The sequence below is a fragment of the Chiloscyllium punctatum genome, chromosome 37 (genome assembly GCF_047496795.1).
Source record: "Chiloscyllium punctatum isolate Juve2018m chromosome 37, sChiPun1.3, whole genome shotgun sequence".
Taxonomy (NCBI): Eukaryota; Metazoa; Chordata; class Chondrichthyes; order Orectolobiformes; family Hemiscylliidae; genus Chiloscyllium; species Chiloscyllium punctatum.
This window is the reverse complement of record NC_092775.1, coordinates 18108781-18128054: the sequence shown is the minus strand read 5'-3', so window position 1 is coordinate 18128054 and position 19274 is coordinate 18108781. Positions and strand designations below refer to the sequence as shown.

The 19274-nt window shown below is 39.8% G+C and overlaps 1 protein-coding gene across 5 annotated transcripts in view; it reads left to right on the top strand.

Moving 5' to 3' along the window:
* Window positions 1-6522, top strand: part of LOC140462902 (nuclear receptor coactivator 3-like) — a 251449-nt gene extending 244927 nt beyond the window's left edge. For all 5 annotated transcript variants that reach the window (XM_072556346.1, XM_072556350.1, XM_072556345.1 and 2 more), the window contains one exon: window positions 329-6522. In XM_072556346.1, coding sequence (XP_072412447.1) covers window positions 329-340 — 12 coding nt within the window. In that variant the 3' untranslated portion in view covers window positions 341-6522. The remainder of the gene's footprint in view (window positions 1-328) is intronic.
* Window positions 6523-19274: the final 12752 nt, after the last annotated feature.

Genomic DNA, 19274 nt, shown 5'->3' with positions numbered 1-19274 from the left:
TCTTATGTTTGCCAACTCTTATTTTTGCTAAGTGTTAAACCGAATGGGAAGAAGTTTTGGGCTAGCAGATGAAAGAAACATTTTATTGGGGAAAAATGGAGATTGCTGGGCTCAGCATCTGATCTTTGACATGGTAGGGTCTGGTTTTGTCATGAAAACAAAACTGCATTGTATCTGCAGCTCTTGACACCTCCAGTCTGTGCACCAGAATCAATTGTGAGTCATTTAACCCAGTTGTGTAGGCTTTATATTTTAACTAGTATGAACGCTATTGCAGACTTCCCCAATGTCTCAGTTACCTTTCTTTTCTCCCCTTTCTCTAAAACAGAAATATTGCTGACAACTCAGGATGGCTGATCATCAATCCTAAAAGGGTTATTTTGGGTCCACGCAGCTTTTGAGAGCAATGCACTGTGAGAACATACAGCAAAGACTCTTGCACAGAGATGGAAATTGCGCCACCTTGTGTGCTGCTGGGGTTTGGTGCAGCCCAACTAGAACCACTGTGCCAGCCTGCTAAGGTGTACATTTCTTAACAAAAGAGAATTGTTTCTCTGTTTTTATTAGATGTGTTTGTTTTATCAAGAAGAAGACTCTTGGCAACAGTACACCACTGGGTCAAAAACTCAAATCGTTTTGGATTTGCTTTGGTTTTTAATTGTCCTTTAGTGTCACCTGGTTGCTACCTTCTGCTTGCCAAATCTTGCATTTACTTTAACACAGTACCTAGACTTGTTTTATGTTTTATTTTGGCAGTATTGTGAAATGTCACTTATAATGTGGTCATTACTTTTACAGACAATTGAGGGAAAAAGATGTGACTGCTGAGTGTCAGCATAGGACAGTGTGCTCGTTGATGCACTTTAGAGAGGGTTGACGTAGTCAAGGATCACTGCAGTGTTTCCTGATCACTGTATGTAATTCTGCACATTAGCAAATTCTTGTTTTTGTTTTCCAAATCATCTTTGCTTTAAATATCCCATTGGTATTTTACAGTGGAACACAACTGTATGACCAATGTCCAACTTTTTAAATCTGCATATGCAATGCCAAGCAATAATCTTCTTTATTTTTAAAATATTGCAGATAGAACTTCAAATGGGGTAAATACAAGGTGCGTGCTGTTGATTCAAAGCAAGGTACTGCAGCATAAAACTCTTGAAAAGCTGGCTCCTGTGAATATATCTTGTAAATAATGAATACAATACTATATTATATATACACTTTTATAGGTCACACTTTCTGATTTCTTTTTTTGCACAGCATTGGTGAGGCTAAATATTCGATAGACTCTTATTTCTGTACACTTGCCTTTTAGCACCAGTTCAAGTTGTCTGTCCTGTTTGCAACGGGCCATGACAATTGAGCCATTCTGTAAAAATGTGCAAAGACTTTAGATTTTTTCCATGTTGATCACCCAGATTTTATCTTGTGCTGCCAATCCAGCTTTTAACTTTCTAAAGTATTTCTTTCTGCTCCCCTCCTCCTCTCCCCATCAAGAGATCTATAAAAAGAGGTGTTTCTGAAAAGTGCAACTGCATAATCTTACATGAAAATCAATGCTTAACTTGACCAAACAGTAACTGATCAGAAGTTGGTAAAATTATTTTTTTCCCTATTAGTGTTCATTTTGTTTATTTTGAGATAGAATTGCTCATCAAATGCTGCTTGGCCATCCCCTCACCTCTGTGTGAGAAAGAGAGGGGTTGCCTGTAAATTGCTGAGTAATGATTTAGTGCCTGTGCTATGGTGATTGATGAGATATGGATCCTTGTAAAGGGGAACTTTAGCATTCCATTACGTCTGCAAATATGGGGAGATGAAATCTGATTTGCATCATTGAAATATGATTCAATATTTATGACAGGTTTTAAGAGGTCTTGCCTCAAACATCAGCTTACTTTACGTAATTATACTCCAAAAGAATAATATTCTTCCTAATTATTTTGAGTGTAAGCTAATGATTTTGTGTGATTCTAAATGAGTAATCTTTATGATGACTTGGTGAATAATTAACAGTACTGAACATCATGCAAGTCATAGTGATAACAATTAATTCCATGAACAATTTTTGTTTAACTGTGAAACTAAATTTTGACTGCTATTGATTTTTTTGGGGGGTATGTCTTTCAATTTTCTGTTTAAAAATTCTGCTCAAAATAATCTGCAAGCAACTCGGTTACCAATTAGAGCCACTAATGTCAAGGTGTGTTTAGATTTGTTTAAACAAAAACAGACTTTCTAGATTGCAGTGTGTTTTTCCAAAGTTTGTATGGAATATGATAATTATACTGTAGTTGAAAGAAACAGATTAAACTATAGATGTGATTTCGAGAAGCCAGTATTGGACTGGGGTGTACAAAGTTAAAAAATCAAACAGCATCAGGTTGTAGTCCAACAGGTTTATTTGGAAGCACTAGCTTTCAGAGCACTGTTCCTTCATCAAGTGGTGGAGCAATGGTCCGAAAGCTAGTGCTTCCAAATAAATCTGTTGGACTATAACCTGATGCTGTGTGATTTGTAACTTTAAACTATAGATGTTAGAGTGACAAAGCAGCTTAAAGGCAATGTACTTATCACAGGGGAATGGAATAATTTTGCACATGTTGCACAGTTTGTAGTTTGTGTTCCTAAATGCTCATTGTAGCTAATGCAAATTATTTTTCTTTTACTACCGTTCCTGTTTGTTTCTTTTATTTATTTCTACTCAACTGTTGTGGATCGCTCCAGCAAATCAATCAAGTTTGGAAACGTCTACTAATGTATTTTAAGGAAAACTTTACTCAATGGACAACACAAAATCATGACTCAAATTTGAATGCAGAATTAGTTACTGCCACTGGAAAGTTATTTTTCCCCAAAAGGATGCAGCAATTTAAATGGAAACTTCTATCCCCCTAATGACTGAAGTCAAATGTTCAGTTGGTATAGAAATCTATTGCAACAATTCAATTGACTGTAAGGTTTGTGTGCTGCTAACAGTTTGGTCAGGTTACTATAGATTTGGTAATTTGTTTTAAAAAGGATTAGTATCTATGATACTGGAACTATGGTAGAAAAAGATAATGTCAAGTTTAGTTAACTTGGTTATTGTAACTTGAATTTGTGGAGAAGCAAGTGTTAGGTGAGTGGAATAAAAAGACTGCTGCTCTTGACAGCTTATGTGAACATCATCTTGTTAAATCTGCTTTAGTTGAAGCAATGTGTACATTTTGTGCAACTAATGTCCTGATGTCTTGTCTGATCATATTGATCACTTAACTGCGTTGAAAAGAAAAATAGTTGCTCTTAACAGCAATATATACATTCCACATTTACTGTTTTTTTTTAATGTCATCTCCCCAATCTTATGAGAAAGAAAGCGAAAATTTGATTTATGTTTTGAGTTCTTCGGATGCGTTACTCACTGTGTGTCAGCTCTCAGGAAATTGAAATGAATATTGCTTTACTAGGTAAGGTTTAAGTAGCAGCACCTGATTTTTAATTTTAGAAGAATCCCTTTATGACTCTGTTGAACTTATTTAAGGTTTTTTTATGAAATTATCTGATGCTGTCCAGATAATTGCTGCAGGCTACTATTGCTGCATTTTGAACATGGGACAGTCATTGACTAGTGCTGTCTGGTGTGCAAATGACCCAAAATAAAATTTGGCTGTCTGAAGCCAGCCACGCATACATGGAGCTGGGCAATCCATGTGACAGAGGCATTGAAGTTCAGCTGCTGCCTGGCCAAGTTGAAAACAGAAAAATGGCTGCATGCCTGCTGTTTCCACCAATTTGGAAATAGCATTTCAATCCTGTAGTAATGAAGCTGAGCTTTGAGAGTGGAAGTACAAACTTGCCTTATTTATAGATGGTAGTTCACACACACAGAGCATTTTCAGAATTGCAAGATTAATCATGGTATATTTACATTGACAATTACAACCTTTTGCTGTTAAGAAGACTCAGGTTTGCTGTGCATTTAGAGTGAGGTCAAATCAAATAAACTGTTGACTAAATTGGTTTGATAATGTAAGGGATTATGCCGATAACCCAGTAATCTGACGTTGGCAGCATTTCGGTAAATGATTCTTAGTTTTCCATGTGGTTCTTCATACTATATTTCATCTGTATTCAGTTGCACTTTTCTGTAACCTGAGGAGGAAGTGGACATTAAAAATACTGTACCTGTATTTGACAGACTATCCTTAAGAAAACAACCTATTAAAGTGCAAATTTTGTTATTCATTATTATTTTATACTTGGCTTTGCTTTCCCCGATTTAAATTTAGGCATGATGATTTGGCTGATCTCCTCCATAACATGTATACCAAAATCCTGACTATTATGGCAATTTAGCAGGATTTACTCCTGCATAAAAATGTTCAGATCTCAAACCGCAGATTGATGTATGTACATTCCTCACTGGAAAAGAATATCCATTTACAGCTGTTGACTTGGTACCATGAGCAATATGAGTAGTTAATTTAGAACAAAAAGGTAACTTGTAAAGCTATTGGTCTGATTCCAGATTTTGTTTTATTGTGCTGATTCACGGTGTAAGGCGAGGGATAAATCACATGCATCATCCCAATAGAGAAGGACATTGCTTAGAGTTCCCAAGTTACTAAAGTAAGTTCGTTTTTACATGATTTAAAGAAAAAAACATGCTTTTTTTAGAAACAGTACAATATGCTGGTGTTTGATTTTTAAGGTTTTACAGAATTTACTACAAGCTGACTTTAAAAATAAAGTGATAGCAAGTTCTGATGAAGAGTTTTTGTATAGAGATATTTATAAAGGATGCAAACTTGACTTAACTGTTGAATGCCTCAATTCAATCCCCCTTTTCTTAAGGTGAATAATATTTACAAATTATCAGTGCATCAACTCCTGTTAGAGCTTTCAAGAGTGGAAAATGCCTGTTTTCCTTCTAGTAAAATGGTGTTCTGACTTGCTCATATGATGTAGAGTTAACCTCACTATAGAAGTTAACAGTATTTTGAATCTCTGATATCTCAGGGATTTATATCCTGATATCTTAGGATATCTAGACAGTAACTGAATCATAAGCAAGCGAGAATGGCTCCAGTTTTAATCTCAATTTTGTACTGATATGACAATGGTGATAGGCTGTAGGGAAGAAAGGCACTACAGTTGTTCTCAATGACTCTGGGTTGGGAATGAGAAACCCACCGAGGAATCTCTCACCTGAACCTGCTGGAGTTTGTGTATGAACTGACACGTGGAATACAGGGCTTGGTCGGTTAGAAGCCGGCTGTAATAAAAATAGCTTAATGATGCTTTCAGTCCAGGATTCTGGATGGGTAATGGCGATTTGGATCAGGGACCTGAAATATCCAGTGCCTGCAGAACAGTTCATTGTGGAGTCATACCTTCAAGAAAAGGGGAGAAAATGTACCTCATGGGTCTAGCACTATTATTTTGATGAAAATTTTATACAATTTGGACTTCATTCCGAAACGTGAATACCTTTGCCTGCAAATTGACATCATTCTGTGAGTCTGAATACTGACCTTACTGATGTCCTTAACTGATATTGGAAGTTCAGAGGGCTGAACTGCATTTCTGTTGCCAATCTCCAGAAAGTTTCTTATTAGCTTCCACCACCATTTCCCTGGCTTAAATGACCATTTTACCTAATAATGCTTCACAACACAAAAGTTCACAGCACTATGAATGAATCGGAATTATGTTTTTAATCCAGGAAATGATTGTTTTGAATTCCTGTATAATACTATATGTCCGAACTGAACTAGGTGCTTTTAGAGGTTTGGGATTTTTAGTTAAATATGAGAGTAGAAAATTGAGTTTTGATTTTTATTTTCGCTGAGATTGCATACTACTATAGAAATCAGATCATGCGTATTCAAACTCCTTACTTACTCGTAACACCAAATTGTCCATTGATATAGTTAATGTATAGGTTTACCCATTGGAGAAAACTATTTATTATTTAAATAAGGAATAATTCAATGCAGGTATTATTATGAGTCACTTTTTTCTTTTTATTTCTTTCAGCCTCAACTTAACTTTTGTTTAATTTTCTTTATCGAGTTTTTTTGTTGGTGGTCGACACCTGTAAAAAAAAAAACTAATGAAATTGATAAATTTATCATGCTGTAAAAGCAATATTTGAAAGGCCAACTCAAGGAGACCTACAGTATTGATGAGTAGTGCAGATTTAATTTAGCTCCGTCTAAAGATATCTAATATTGCTATTTGTATCCCAATGTTACATTTCATGCAAAGCAAGGTATGATAGAAAATTTGTTTTAAAAAAACAGAAAAACACAAAAAAGATTAAGGTTGTTAGCAGATATTGCTTTTACTGATTTATTTGCCTCTTGATGTTAATGTTGTAAATAGAGATTTCTATTTAAAATGTCTTTGGCGATTTGTTACCGTATCTTGATATTCAACTGTTTGGAAACAGATGTTGTAAGAAAGCATTCTGTAAAAGTTGTACATTAAATACACAAGCCATGTCTGAATAAATTTTCATGATATTAAAGTGTGTGAATGTGAATGTTAAAAGAAGCATATAATTGTACCACATTGCGTATCATTTTATTTGCTGTTAATGATTTTCTTTTTAAATCACAACACATTCTTTGGTCAGTGAGCAACATGATCTCAGAAAAGTAGAAAATGGTGGAAGTACCTCAGCAGTTAAAGAAGCATCTATGTGGTAATGAACAGGCTTGAATAACCCTGCGTTTTGTTCTCAGCTTAGATGCACAGAGGCTGGAGAATTCGGTGGTCAGTGAATGCAGCATTTTTAAATTGCCACCAGCACCACTGCCCACCCCCCTCGTTTCTGTCCCGTGTGGGCTGGATTGCAAGGATGGCCTGATGATACAAAAAGGATTGATGAGGCTGCCAGTTGCCGAGGTAGGCCAGGCAAAGGCCTGCCTCAGAGCTCCAGAGCTGTGTCCACAAAGTAAAAATGAAGAATTTATTCAATTCATAACAACTCATCTTCTAGGTCCCCTCATAACGCCCTATTTCCCATGGTTTTCCTGCTCCCTTATCAATTGATGTCAATCGAACCTCTGTAACTGTGCAGTTTAGAGGAAACATTGATTATGGAATGTGATGGCTGCTTGCATTGCAAACATACTGCATATCCTTCAACCAAATAACCATGAGTGAAAGTCTTAAGAATATCTGTCTTAGTGGACCGAGAAGGGAGTACAAGCAGCGATAAAGGAGCTGAGACCTGATGAAAGATTCTGACCTGAAACATTGACTCTTCCGCTCCTTTGCTGCTTGATCTGATGTGCTTTTTCCTGCTCCACACTTTATTGTATCTGCAGTCGTCACTATCTCCAAAGGAGTACAAGCAGTCAGGATTTCCTGTGACATTTTAGCCAAGGTCACCTGATCAGGTTGACCATAATTGGTGTGACCAGGGTTCAGGATCTGTGTCCTTGCAGTCTAGGGATTGGGCCATGGCCATTGCTGTAGGTCAGATCCAACCAATCCACGGATTGCAGGTAATTCAGCTGGGGAGTTATGGAGACATCAGTCCAATGGCTGCCCTGACCGGTCAGTCCAGGTGCTGAGCTGCAGTTAGTCTTGGGATTTGGGTGGTAAATGTCAAGGGGGCTTATTGGGGCAGTATATGCAATGTAGTGGGGAACTCTGGGTGTGGGACTCATTATATAGAGATGTAGAGAGCCTAATGACTGTGAAATGGCAACTTTAAATACAAAGGTAGGATCTGACATGGAGTCATATAGCATGGAAACAGACACTTTGGATCAATTTGTCCATGCTGACCAAGTTTCCCAAACTAACCTAGTCCCATCTTTCTTGTCTTTGGCCCATATTTCTCTATCCAAATGTAACTGTACCTGCACTACGATTCCTCATTCCATATCTAAACCACTCTACGTAGAAAAGGTTGTCCTCCTGTCCCTTTTAAATCTTACTCCCCTCACTTTAAAAACACACCCCCTAGTTTTGAACTCCCCCACCCTAGGTAAAAGACCTTTGCTATTCACCTTCTCTATGCCCTCAGGATTTTATAAACCTCTATAAAGTCACACCTCAACTTCCTATGCTCCAGTGAAAAGAATCCCAGCCCATTCTCCTAGCTCAAACCCACCAGACAAGACAACATCCTGGTAAATCTTTTCTGAATCGTCTCCAATTTAATAATACCCTTTTTACAGCAGGGTTACCAAAACTGTGCACATTACCCTCCCAAAGTAGCCTCACCAATGTCCTGTACAACCTCAGTGTGACAACCCCAACTGCTGTTCTCAATGGTCTGAGCAATGAAGGCAAACATGCCAAACATCACCTTAACACCTGTCTACCTGTGATACAACTTTCAAAGAACTATGTACAGGAACTCCTAAACTCTCTATTTGACGACATCACTCAGGGCCTTACCATTGACTGTATAAGTCCTGTCCTTGTTTGTTTTACCAAAATATAATGCCCTGCATTAATACAAGTAAAACTCCATATGTCACTCCTCAGCACATTGTCACGTTTGATTAAGATCCCTTGTAATCTTAAATAACCTTTTACTGTCAACTATACCATGAATTTTAGTATCATATGCAAACTTGCTTACCATGGCTCCTAAATTCTCCTAAAATAATGTACATAAATGACAAACAAAGTTGGATTAGCACTGATCTCTGTGGAACACTACTGGTTACAGGCCTCCAGTCTGCAAAACAGCCATCCATCACCACCTTCCGTCTCTTTACCATCAAGCCACTTTTGTAACCAAGTAGCAAGCTCTCCCTGAATCATAAATGGGCACAGGGTTCTGTTATGCTGTTGGGGGCGTGGGGTGCTGGTCTAAATTCCCCATCTGCAGACAATGGACTGTTAAATGAAAGAGAAGATTGGGAATCTGAAGAGATCGAAAGCTATTAAGGATGACAAGGATAGAAACGCAAAAAGAGGGCACATGCATTGTTGAGGTGGGGGAAAATTTTGACTGGGAGGCAAAGCATGAAACTCATGGGACCTGGATTGTGCGCAATCAACTGTCTGTCAGAAAGAAAAGTGCCATTCCCACTAGGCAAAGTTTTTTTTAAGGCTGCAATGCAAAGTGACACTCTCCACACTTCAGGCTCACTGCCTTTATTCCTGATGAAGGGCTTTTGCCCGAAACGTCGATTTCGCTGCTCGTTGGATGCTGCCTGAACTGCTGTGCTCTTCCAGCACCACTAATCCAGTATTTGGTTTTCAGCATCTGCAGTCATTGTTTTTACACTGTTATCAAGTTGCCAGGTATAAGTGTGAAACATCAGTCGAGGCAAGGTATTCACATTAGTGAGCTCATTACCCTTAACGACAAAGTGCTATAGTCTTGGCTACATTCTTGATTTTAAGAGTTGAAGGATCACTAAAATCTGATGCTATCCAGGGTACTTTTCAGAGATGAGTTTGTAGGGGAGTCATGTAACCAGGTCCTACTGCTGAAATGACAGTTGATCAAACAATGGGATTGAAAGGGCACGCACTTTCACATCTGTAAATATATCTTTACAATTATGTCACACATGTGCCCTCACAGCTTTTTTTCCCTTGTCCTCCCACTATGACGAGTTGCAGTCAGAAAAATAGCAGGACTACATCGTTGAGTTCAATAACCTCATCAAGTCCTATGTTTTGGTCTCAACCACTTTCTGTGATAGTGAATTCTACTGACTCACTACTCTGGGTGAAGAAATTTCTCCTCATCTCAGTCCTATAAAATGTACTCATTATCCTTAAACTATGACTCGTGGATTTGGATATAATTCTCACCCCCGCCCCTCCCCACCTCCATCACCTCTAAGACATCGAAAATATCCTTCCTGCATCTAACCAGTCCAGCTTTGTTAGAATTTTATAGGTTTCTATGAGATCTCAACCACGCCCTTCCCCCTTCAAACTCCGAGCATACAATCCTAATAGACTTAATCTTCCCTCACATATCAAAGAATGTCCTTCCTTAGGTAAGGAGTTTAAAACTGCACGTAATAAACCAGGTGTGGCCTCACTAATCTCCTGTATAATTGCAACAAGACATCCTTGTTCGCGTACTCCTGGGGTCTGGAGCGGAGGTAAAGGTTGACCACTCTAGTGAAACCTGTTGGCCTGGACAATTCCAGGGACATTTCTGGTTAGAAGGTACAGACTTTCCAAGGGTGTCCTGCCAGATATAGCTTCTCCCTCCTTGGTGTGACTTTGGAGTTGGTGATCACAGGTATAATGGTGGTAGTGGGGATGCTTGTATCTATTTTGATATTCATTGGTATTGGATTTTCACATCATCAACATTCTTGGAGAGCAGGTCCTATAGTAAGTATTCCCTGGTGGATGATTTACTTCTTCATACACTATATGCACAAGTTAGGGGTGTAATGGAATGTCCTCCAGTTGGTTGATAGTTGACTGTAGCATTCTTCAAAAAAGAAATTGTCTGCTTGAGTGGCACCCCTTTCATCGCCTTAAGCGTTCACCACTGGGACAACATTTTACAGCAGTGTGTACAGGCTTCAAGATGCACAGCAGCTAACCAATTAGCATAGCTCCTTCAACAGAACTTCCAAACCTGTCAGTTTGACCACTTAGGACAAACGTGCACCAGAGCAGCATCAGTAATAAATTTCTCTCCATATCCTGACTTTGAAATAAAACTAAATTTTCATCATTGCTTGTCAAAATTCTGCAACAGTATTTTCGGAATAACATCAGCATATGGATTGCAGTGTTTCAAAAGTGGTGGATTACTTTCTTTTCAAAGTTTGCTGTTTTTGCAGATGATCCATGAACAAACAAACAAAATGTGGAGACAAAAGTCACATTGACCAATGCCAAAAAAGCAAGACAAATGCAAAAGCTTTTTATTTGTGAGATATGGGCATTGCTGGCTGGCCAAAACTTATTGTCCAAACCTAGTTGCCCTTATTCGGAGATGCCGGTGTTGGACTGGGGTGTACAAAGTTAAAAATCACACAACACCAGGTTATAGTCCAACAGGTTTAATTGGAAGCACACTAGCTTTCGGAGCGACGCTCCTTCGTCAGGTGATTGTGGAGGGCTCGATCGTAACACAGAATTTATAGCAAAAATTTGCAGTGTGATGTAACTGAAATTATACATTGAAGAATTGATTGTCTGTTAAGCCTTTCATCTGTTAGAATACAGTGATAGTTTCACTTCTTTCATGTGTAAATCACAAAACCCTTTTTATATATATAAAGTTGCATTCTCGGGTTAGCTGTTAACAATGGTGATAGCTAGACAATATGTTGAAGGTGTTAGCCCCCTGTGTTCTGTCTATGACCTGATGTTTAGATTGGTTCTAATCTAAACAGTGAGATAAAAGAGTTTAACATAAATTCATGCAGTTTATGAGCTCAGAGTTCTACATTAATGTTTTTGAGCAAAGTGCAATGTAACTCAGCAAGTACAAAAAAATTCACCACACAAAATGTGTGCATGTGGGTCTTTGTTTGTCTGTGTGTGTGTGTGTCTGTCTGGGGTGGGGTGTGTGTGTGTGTGTGTGTAGTGAGTGCAGAGTGTCTTAAGTCTGTGAGGGGGTGCATGTGTGGGAGTATGTGTCTATAAGGGTGTGTGTGGGTGTCTGTGTGCACGTCTGTGTGTACCTGTGTCCGTGTGTATGTGAGAGTGTGTGTGTGTGTGGTGTAATGGCGATCACTTGTAATGTGACATGAACCCAAGGTCCCGGTTGAGGCCCTCCCTATGGGTTCCGAACTTAGCTATCAGCCTCTGTTCGGCCACTTTCCTCTGCTGCCTGTCCCGAAGTCCACCTTGGAGGATGGTCATCCGAAGGTCCAAGGCTGAATGTCCTGGACCACTGAAATGTTCCCCAACTGGGAGGGAACCCTCCTGTCTGTTGATTGCTGTGCGGTGCCCATTCATCCGCTGTCGCAACACTACGGATTTCTTACAGAAACTCAGCACCCATGGACCAGTCGAACTGGGAACATTCCTCGTCACAATGGACGTTTCCGCACTCGACACCAGCATCCCCCACAAGGATGGCATCGCGGCAACAGCCTCAGTGCTCAACACCAACAACTGCCAGTCTCCAAACACCATCCTACAACTCATCTGCTTTATCCTCGATCATAACGTCTTCACCTTTGACAACCAATTCTTCATCCAGACACACGGAACAGCCATGGGGACCAAATTATCTCCCCCATATGCCAACATTTTTATGCACAGGTTCAAACAAGATTTCTTCTCTATGCAGGATCTCCAACCTACATTGTACACAAGGTACATTGATGACATTTTCTTCCTCTGGACCCATGGCGAGGAGTCACTGATAAAACTACACAGTGACATCAACAAGTTTCATCCCACCTTCAAACTCACCATGGACTACTCTCAACTGTCTGTCTCATTCTTGGACACGTGCATCTCCATCAAGGACGGACACCTCACACCACACTCTACCGCAAACCCACAGACAACCTCACAGTGCTACACTTCTCCAGCTTCCAACCAAAACACATTAAAACAGCTATTCCCTATGGACAAGCCCTACACATACACCGGATCTGCTCAGATGAGGAGGAACGTGACGGACACCTGGAAGTACTCAAGGATGCCCTCACAAGAACGGGGTACGATGCTCAACTCATCGACCGCCAGTTCCGACGGGCCACAGCAAGGAACCATAATGACCTCCTCAGGAGACCGACACAGGCTGCAACTGACAGGGTACCCTTCGTTGTTCAGTACTTCCCAGGGACTGAAAAATTACGCCATGTTCTTCGTGACCTGCAACACATTATCAATGAGGATGAGCACCTTGCCAAGACCTTCCCCACACCTCCACTACTTGCCTTTAAACAACCGCCAAACCTCAAACAGATCATTGCTCGTAGCAAACTGCCCGGCTCTCAGGACAACTCCATACAACCCTGTTACGGTGGACGCTGCAAGACGTGTCAGATTGTGGACATAGATAGCACTATTACGTGTGGGAACACCTCCCACCTTGCACATGGCAGGTACTCATGTGACTCAGCCAATGTTGTCTTATCTTATACGTTGCAGGCAAGGATGCCCGGAGGCATGGTACATTGGGGAAACCGAGCAAAGGCTACGACAATGGATGAATGGGCACCGCACAGCAATCAACAGACAGGAGGGTTCCCTCCCAGTTGGGGAACACTTCAGTGGTCCAGGACATTCAGCCTCGGACCTTCAGGTGACCATGCTCTAAGGTGGACTTCGGGACAGGCAGCAGAGGAAAGTGGCCAAGCAGAGGCTGATAGCTAAGCTCGGTACCCATAGGGAGGGCCTCAACCGGGACCTTGGGTTCATGTCACATTACAGGTGATCGCCATTACACCACACACACACAGATATTCCTACACACACACTCCTACACATGCACACCCTCACAGACTTCAGACACTCTGCACTCACTACACACATTCACACACACACACACACTTTCACACACACTCACAACCCCCACCCCAGACATATACACACACACAGACAGGCAAAGACCCACATGCACACATATTTTGTGTGATGAATTTTTTTGTACTTGCAGAGTTACATTGCACTTTGCTCAAAAACTGCATACAATCATGTAGAACTCTGAGCTCAAAAACTACATGAATTTATGTAAACCTCTGTTATCTCAATTTTTAGATTAGAACCAATCTAAACATCAGGTCATAGACAGAGAACACAGGGGGCTAACACCTTCAACATATTGTCTAGCTATCACCATTGTTAACAGCTAACCCGAGAATGCAACTTTATATATAAAAAGGGTTTTGTGATTTACACATGAAAGAAGTGAAACTATCACTGTATTCTAACAGATGAAAGGGTTAACAGACAATCAATTCTTCAATGTATAATTTCAGTTACATCACACTGCAAATTTTTGCTATAAATTCTGTGTTACGATCGAGCCCTCCACAATCACCTGATGAAGGAGCGTCGCTCCGAAAGCTAGTGTGCTTCCAATTAAACCTGTTGGACTATAACCTGGTGTTGTGATTTTTAACCAAGTTGCCCAAATTATGGACCAGACCAGACCCCCAAAATATATTCCAAGATGGTAGCCTAGACCCAAACTTTTTTTCTTATTTTAAGGGCAGATGTGAAGTGGATATTCCAGGTGTGATGCAGCTGGTCAAACCACTCCGCTTTAAGCAAAACAGAATTTCTTAAAGAGCTATAGTTGAATCATGAACAAAAGAAGACAGAATTTAAAATAACTAATTGAAAACCCAACCAATTAAATATAGCAACTTAACTCATGAGCCATTCCAATTCCTGCGACATCCCATAAATGTACGTCTTGGCACAAGGTAAGTTCAAACCCAGGTTCTTACAGGAAGGAGGAAACAGCGTCCAAAGAGATTTCTGAGAGAAAGCCAGTCAGGAATCATCTGCAGCAGGTTCTGACTGTTACAACTAAAAGAAACAAGAAATGGGGAACAGACCACTCTGCTGCCATTGTTAAACCAGACTCTTGCCCAGACATTTTGCACCTCTGCCTTTACGACCTGTCTTGGAAAAAAAACAAGAACAAAATAACCTTTTTTAAAATGACAGCATCATTACATCCTTGAGAAAGTGAGCTGCCTTCTTGAATCGCTGCAGTCTACATTCTGTAGGTTTATCCACAATACCCTTAGGGAGGGGATTCCAGGATTTTGACCAAGTGACAGTGAAGGAATGGTGATGTATTTTCAAGTTAGAATGGTGAGTGGCTTGAAGAAGAGCTTGTAGGTAGTGGTGTTCCCATGTATCTTCTGGCCTTGTCTTTCTAGATGGAGGTGGTCGTGGGTTTGGAAGGAGATGTCTAAGGATCTTTGGTGAATTTCTACAGTGCATATTTTAGATAGTACACGCTACTGCTACTGAGCATAAGTGGTGGAGGGAGTGGATGTTTGTGGATATGTTACCAAGGCTGCTTTGTTCTGGATGGTGTTAAGTTTCTTGAATTTTGTTGGAGCCAGATCCATCCAGGCAAGTGGGGATAATTCAGTCACATTCTTGACTTCCACTTTGTAGATAGTGAATAGATTCTGGGGAGTCAGGAGGTGAGTTACTCACTGCAATATTGCTAGGCTCTGACTTGTTCTTGTAGTAACTGTATCTGTATGGTGAGTGCAGTTGAGTTTCTGGTCAATTATAACTCCCGAGATGTTGACAGTGGGACATTCAATGATGGTAACACTATTGAATATCAAGGATGCTGGCTAGATGTTCTCTTATTGGTGACAGTCGTTGCCTATCATTTGTGTGACTTGAGCTGTCAAGTAGCAAGTAACATCAAGCTTGGATATTGTTCAGATGGATATTGCCCATTTGAGCATGAAGCTACATCAGTATGGGTTAACAGCAAGAGGAGTAAGCCATTGAGAAAGTGATGGAGTCAGATGTACGAGAGACAAGAGGGTTTATCAAATAATAGTGAAATGTCAATCATGGATTGTACAGGCTGGGACAAAAAGATTGATAGGTAATGGTGTAAACTTTGAAAATTTTAAGAAACATAATTTATGACTTTCATTGATCAGAACAACTGCAATTGATTTGCTATTTTATTGTTGGAAATGCAATTTAATGCATAAAAATATTCCTTAAATGAAATATAGATCATTAAATAAAAATGCAACTGAATCTGTCCATTAGAATGTGTAACAGTCACAGACATTATAGCACATATTTAAAGTAATTTCTACAAATACGTTGATCGCATAGTGTATATATAAAAACTACTCATTTTATCTAAATACAGAGTGGGTGGCATGGTGGCACAGTAGTTAGCACTGCTGCCTCACAGCGCCAGAGACCCGGGTTCAATTCCCAACTCAGGCAACTGACTGTGTGGCATTTGCACATTCTCCCCGTATCTGCGTGGGTTTCCTCCAGGTGCTCCGGTTTCCTCCCACAGTCCAAAAGATCTGCCGGTCAGGTGAATTGGCCATGCTAAAATTGGCCATAGTGTTAGGTAAAGGGATAAATGTAGGGTAATGGGTGGGTCGCGCTTCGGCGGGTCAGTGTGGACTTGTTGGGCCAAAGGGCCTGTTTCCACGCTGTAAGTAATCTAAAAGTAATCTAATCTAATCAGAGTGAAATGCCTCTTGGACAACTCTATCACTGCAGGATAGAGTCAGGGAAGACTATACATAGCACTAGCTGCCATATGGTAAGTGTAAAGGTCCAATCTGAATAGTATGAAGTGGGTGAAGGCTTAGGCGGATGAGGAGGTAATCGGGGAGGCACATAGAAAGGGGATGGTGTGAGAAAAGGGAGTCAATTCTATCAGATGCCCAGGAGGTTTAAACTGTCTCTCATTTCCTATCTGACTATTCAGGTAAGTGCATCGGAACCATCCCATTCCACTATCTCCAGCTCAGAGTTGGAAGTAGGAATATTTCCAACCAAAAGTGGAAATTTCCCAGACCATTTCTGTACTGGCAACTGAGTTAGATCTTCCACGAGGACCTGGAGTACATCTCAAGTCATACGTCTGGTGTCCTGAACACGGGGTCAGAACCCGGAGGTACTGTGGATGTTCTGAATTTGTAATTCCAAAATGTGTTTTCTTAAAAGTAGGTTGATAGAGATAGAAATAGCCGTGCATGTAAATTAAGTGATGTTTGGAGAGAGAGAGTGAGAGAAAGATAGAGAGAGAGACTCAGTGAAGAGAACTTCAAATAACAGCCCTTCAAAAAGGAGAAAAGAAAAGTCGAGACAGACTGGCCTGTGACCTGTGGTGACTACATGGATGATGAATGGCTGAAAACCCCTACTCAATAGCAAGCCATTCCCTGCAGATTACATCTGAAACTGTAAAAAGAGATAAATACAAAATGTGAATAGAGTACATAAGGATAGGGGTTAGAAAGCCTATTTCAATACTACTGGAGTATGCTTGTTGAATGTTCTAATGTACCAGCCGGAGTTTGAGTGTTAGCATACTGTGAATGTCACAGTCAAAAATCTATCCCCTGTACCTGGGAGTTGCATGTAAAAGAGATTCACTCACTCTAAAAATGAGCTGGCTTTCAGTCAGACAAAAGGAAACAGGATCACATACAGTCTCACTCTTATCCTGATCGCTGGAATTCAATCATTGTCGAAAGGAGCTAAAACTTCAGAATTTCAGCCAATCAGCAAAATTAAGGATTGTGAAATTGATTGTTTAACAAACAATGTCAATGTTACCAGTAACCTCCACTGCAGTCCGCAACAGTCAATTATCCACTCTTTGTGAACAATTCAGTAAACAATTCATTGTGACTTTTATCCTTTGGACCCTCTTAGTTATAAATTATGTTTATGTATGTTGTGTTACTAATTCTTCTTGTGTTTGGTGATTAATTAACTCATTCTTTTGATGGTTCAAGAAACCTTGGTTTGAACTTGTAATTCCAAAATAGTTCCTTGGGTCCTTTTAAAACAAAAGTTCATTTGGGTCTGGGGAAAAGGAATAGGATCCATTTTTAAATCAACCTAGCTGTCATCAACTGAGGAGGAGGGCGGTGGGAGAGGTGAATAAAAATGGGAAGTCCTCACCATTAACAATTAGGGTATCCTGTCTGGAACCAGAATGATTTAGGAAACTTCCCCCGGGGTCAGGGTGTAAAACCAGTCTCTGACAATTTAGAGACTGGAAGATTTGAGCCTATGTTTTATGATGTAAAAATATAACATGTTGCAGAGCAACTGAATTCTGATAAACACGATACATCCACCTAATGGCTAAAATGTGTAAACTAACATCATGTGATTATGTAATAAATTATAAATGTATGTTCACATTGGTGTAAATTGAGAGGTGGATAATTTATATAGAAATGCAACTTTATTGATACAAAATAAGACACTTCACAAATGATTGTCAAGCAAAAGATTTATTTTGGTGAGAGGGGCTTTTTACAGTGGAACCTCCTTGGATTTAGATACAATTGTCGTTCAGCAAAATTGAAGCAAACTAAATGAAACAACAGAGCATGTCTTCAGAAAAATGCTTTGTGGGTTATTGATGAATATTGAAAATGCAGTCTTAGTGCACAGCTTATTTTCCTGCAGTTGGGCCAGTCTGAATCTTGACAGCTGATTATGTCAATCAAGTTAATCACAGCAGTAACATTACAGAAGTGGCAATATCACATCTTCATTGGAGGTGAAAGCTTTTAGAGTTTAAAGAGAGTAGATGTTTTCATTGGAGATGCAGGAGGAGGATGGTTTGGTTTCAATGAAAAGCACCTTCCCTACTGTCTGCCCTAAATGATATATTGTTCAATAGAAGCTTATCATCTTAATTGTTAAGGTTCGTCTCTTCCTCATCATTGTCCTCCAAATTCCAAAAGGCCGCCTTCATTGTTGTGTGACTGGCCATTTCGAGAGTTTCAGATTCAATCCCAGGCTGAGGTGGTCCTCCATTTCCCTGCAAATGCTGTGGAAAGCCTCCGTCTCCATGTTCAGCCCAATATTTCTCTCTGGCACCTCCCACGGAGGGTTCAGCGGAGTTCAAACATACTGCATCGCCATCTTTTTTGTATTCCTTCAAGATTGTCTGGTACAAATAATAAATTCTTTCTTTCTCATGCTTCTGAAAAAATGAGGCTGCAATTTTTCTGCATATGCGAACTACATAAGCATCCAATGCTGCCATAAAGTAAATAAAAACATACATGCCACTGATAAAAAATATTACTTGCATATCTGGAGGAACTGGCTTCTTTACACAGTCAGTAGGTACCAGGTTGTACTTCCAGGGTACTTCATGATTAATATTCACTATAGTTACATTCACTGTAAGTTTGTTCAGTATAGGTATAGTTCTGAGGTTTACCTGGAAGAAAGAAAATGAACTTTTTTATAACCTGTATCTAAATGTGAGCCATTAAAGATGTGAACTTTAGTAAAATCTACTGGTGGTTGATCTGGTAAATAATTGAAATTCCTTTGACATTTATACAGAGACAGGAAAAAAAGGGGGTTTTTAACATTGCATTTTCACAGCAGGATTTGTGTGTCATATACAGACAACCATAGAGGAAGCTACTATGCAATAGAATCATCAAGGTGGGGGATATTAGTGCCAGAAGGAAAAATATTGCTTCAAAGAATCATTGAGAAGTGCAAACAGCCAAGAGGCTCAAGTTCAAATCCACCTGCTCCAGACATGTCTGATAACGTCTCTTAACTAATTGACTAGAAAAATACGTGGAATTAAAAATATATATATACAAATTTGCATGTTCTGCTGCAGTGGTACAATCTGT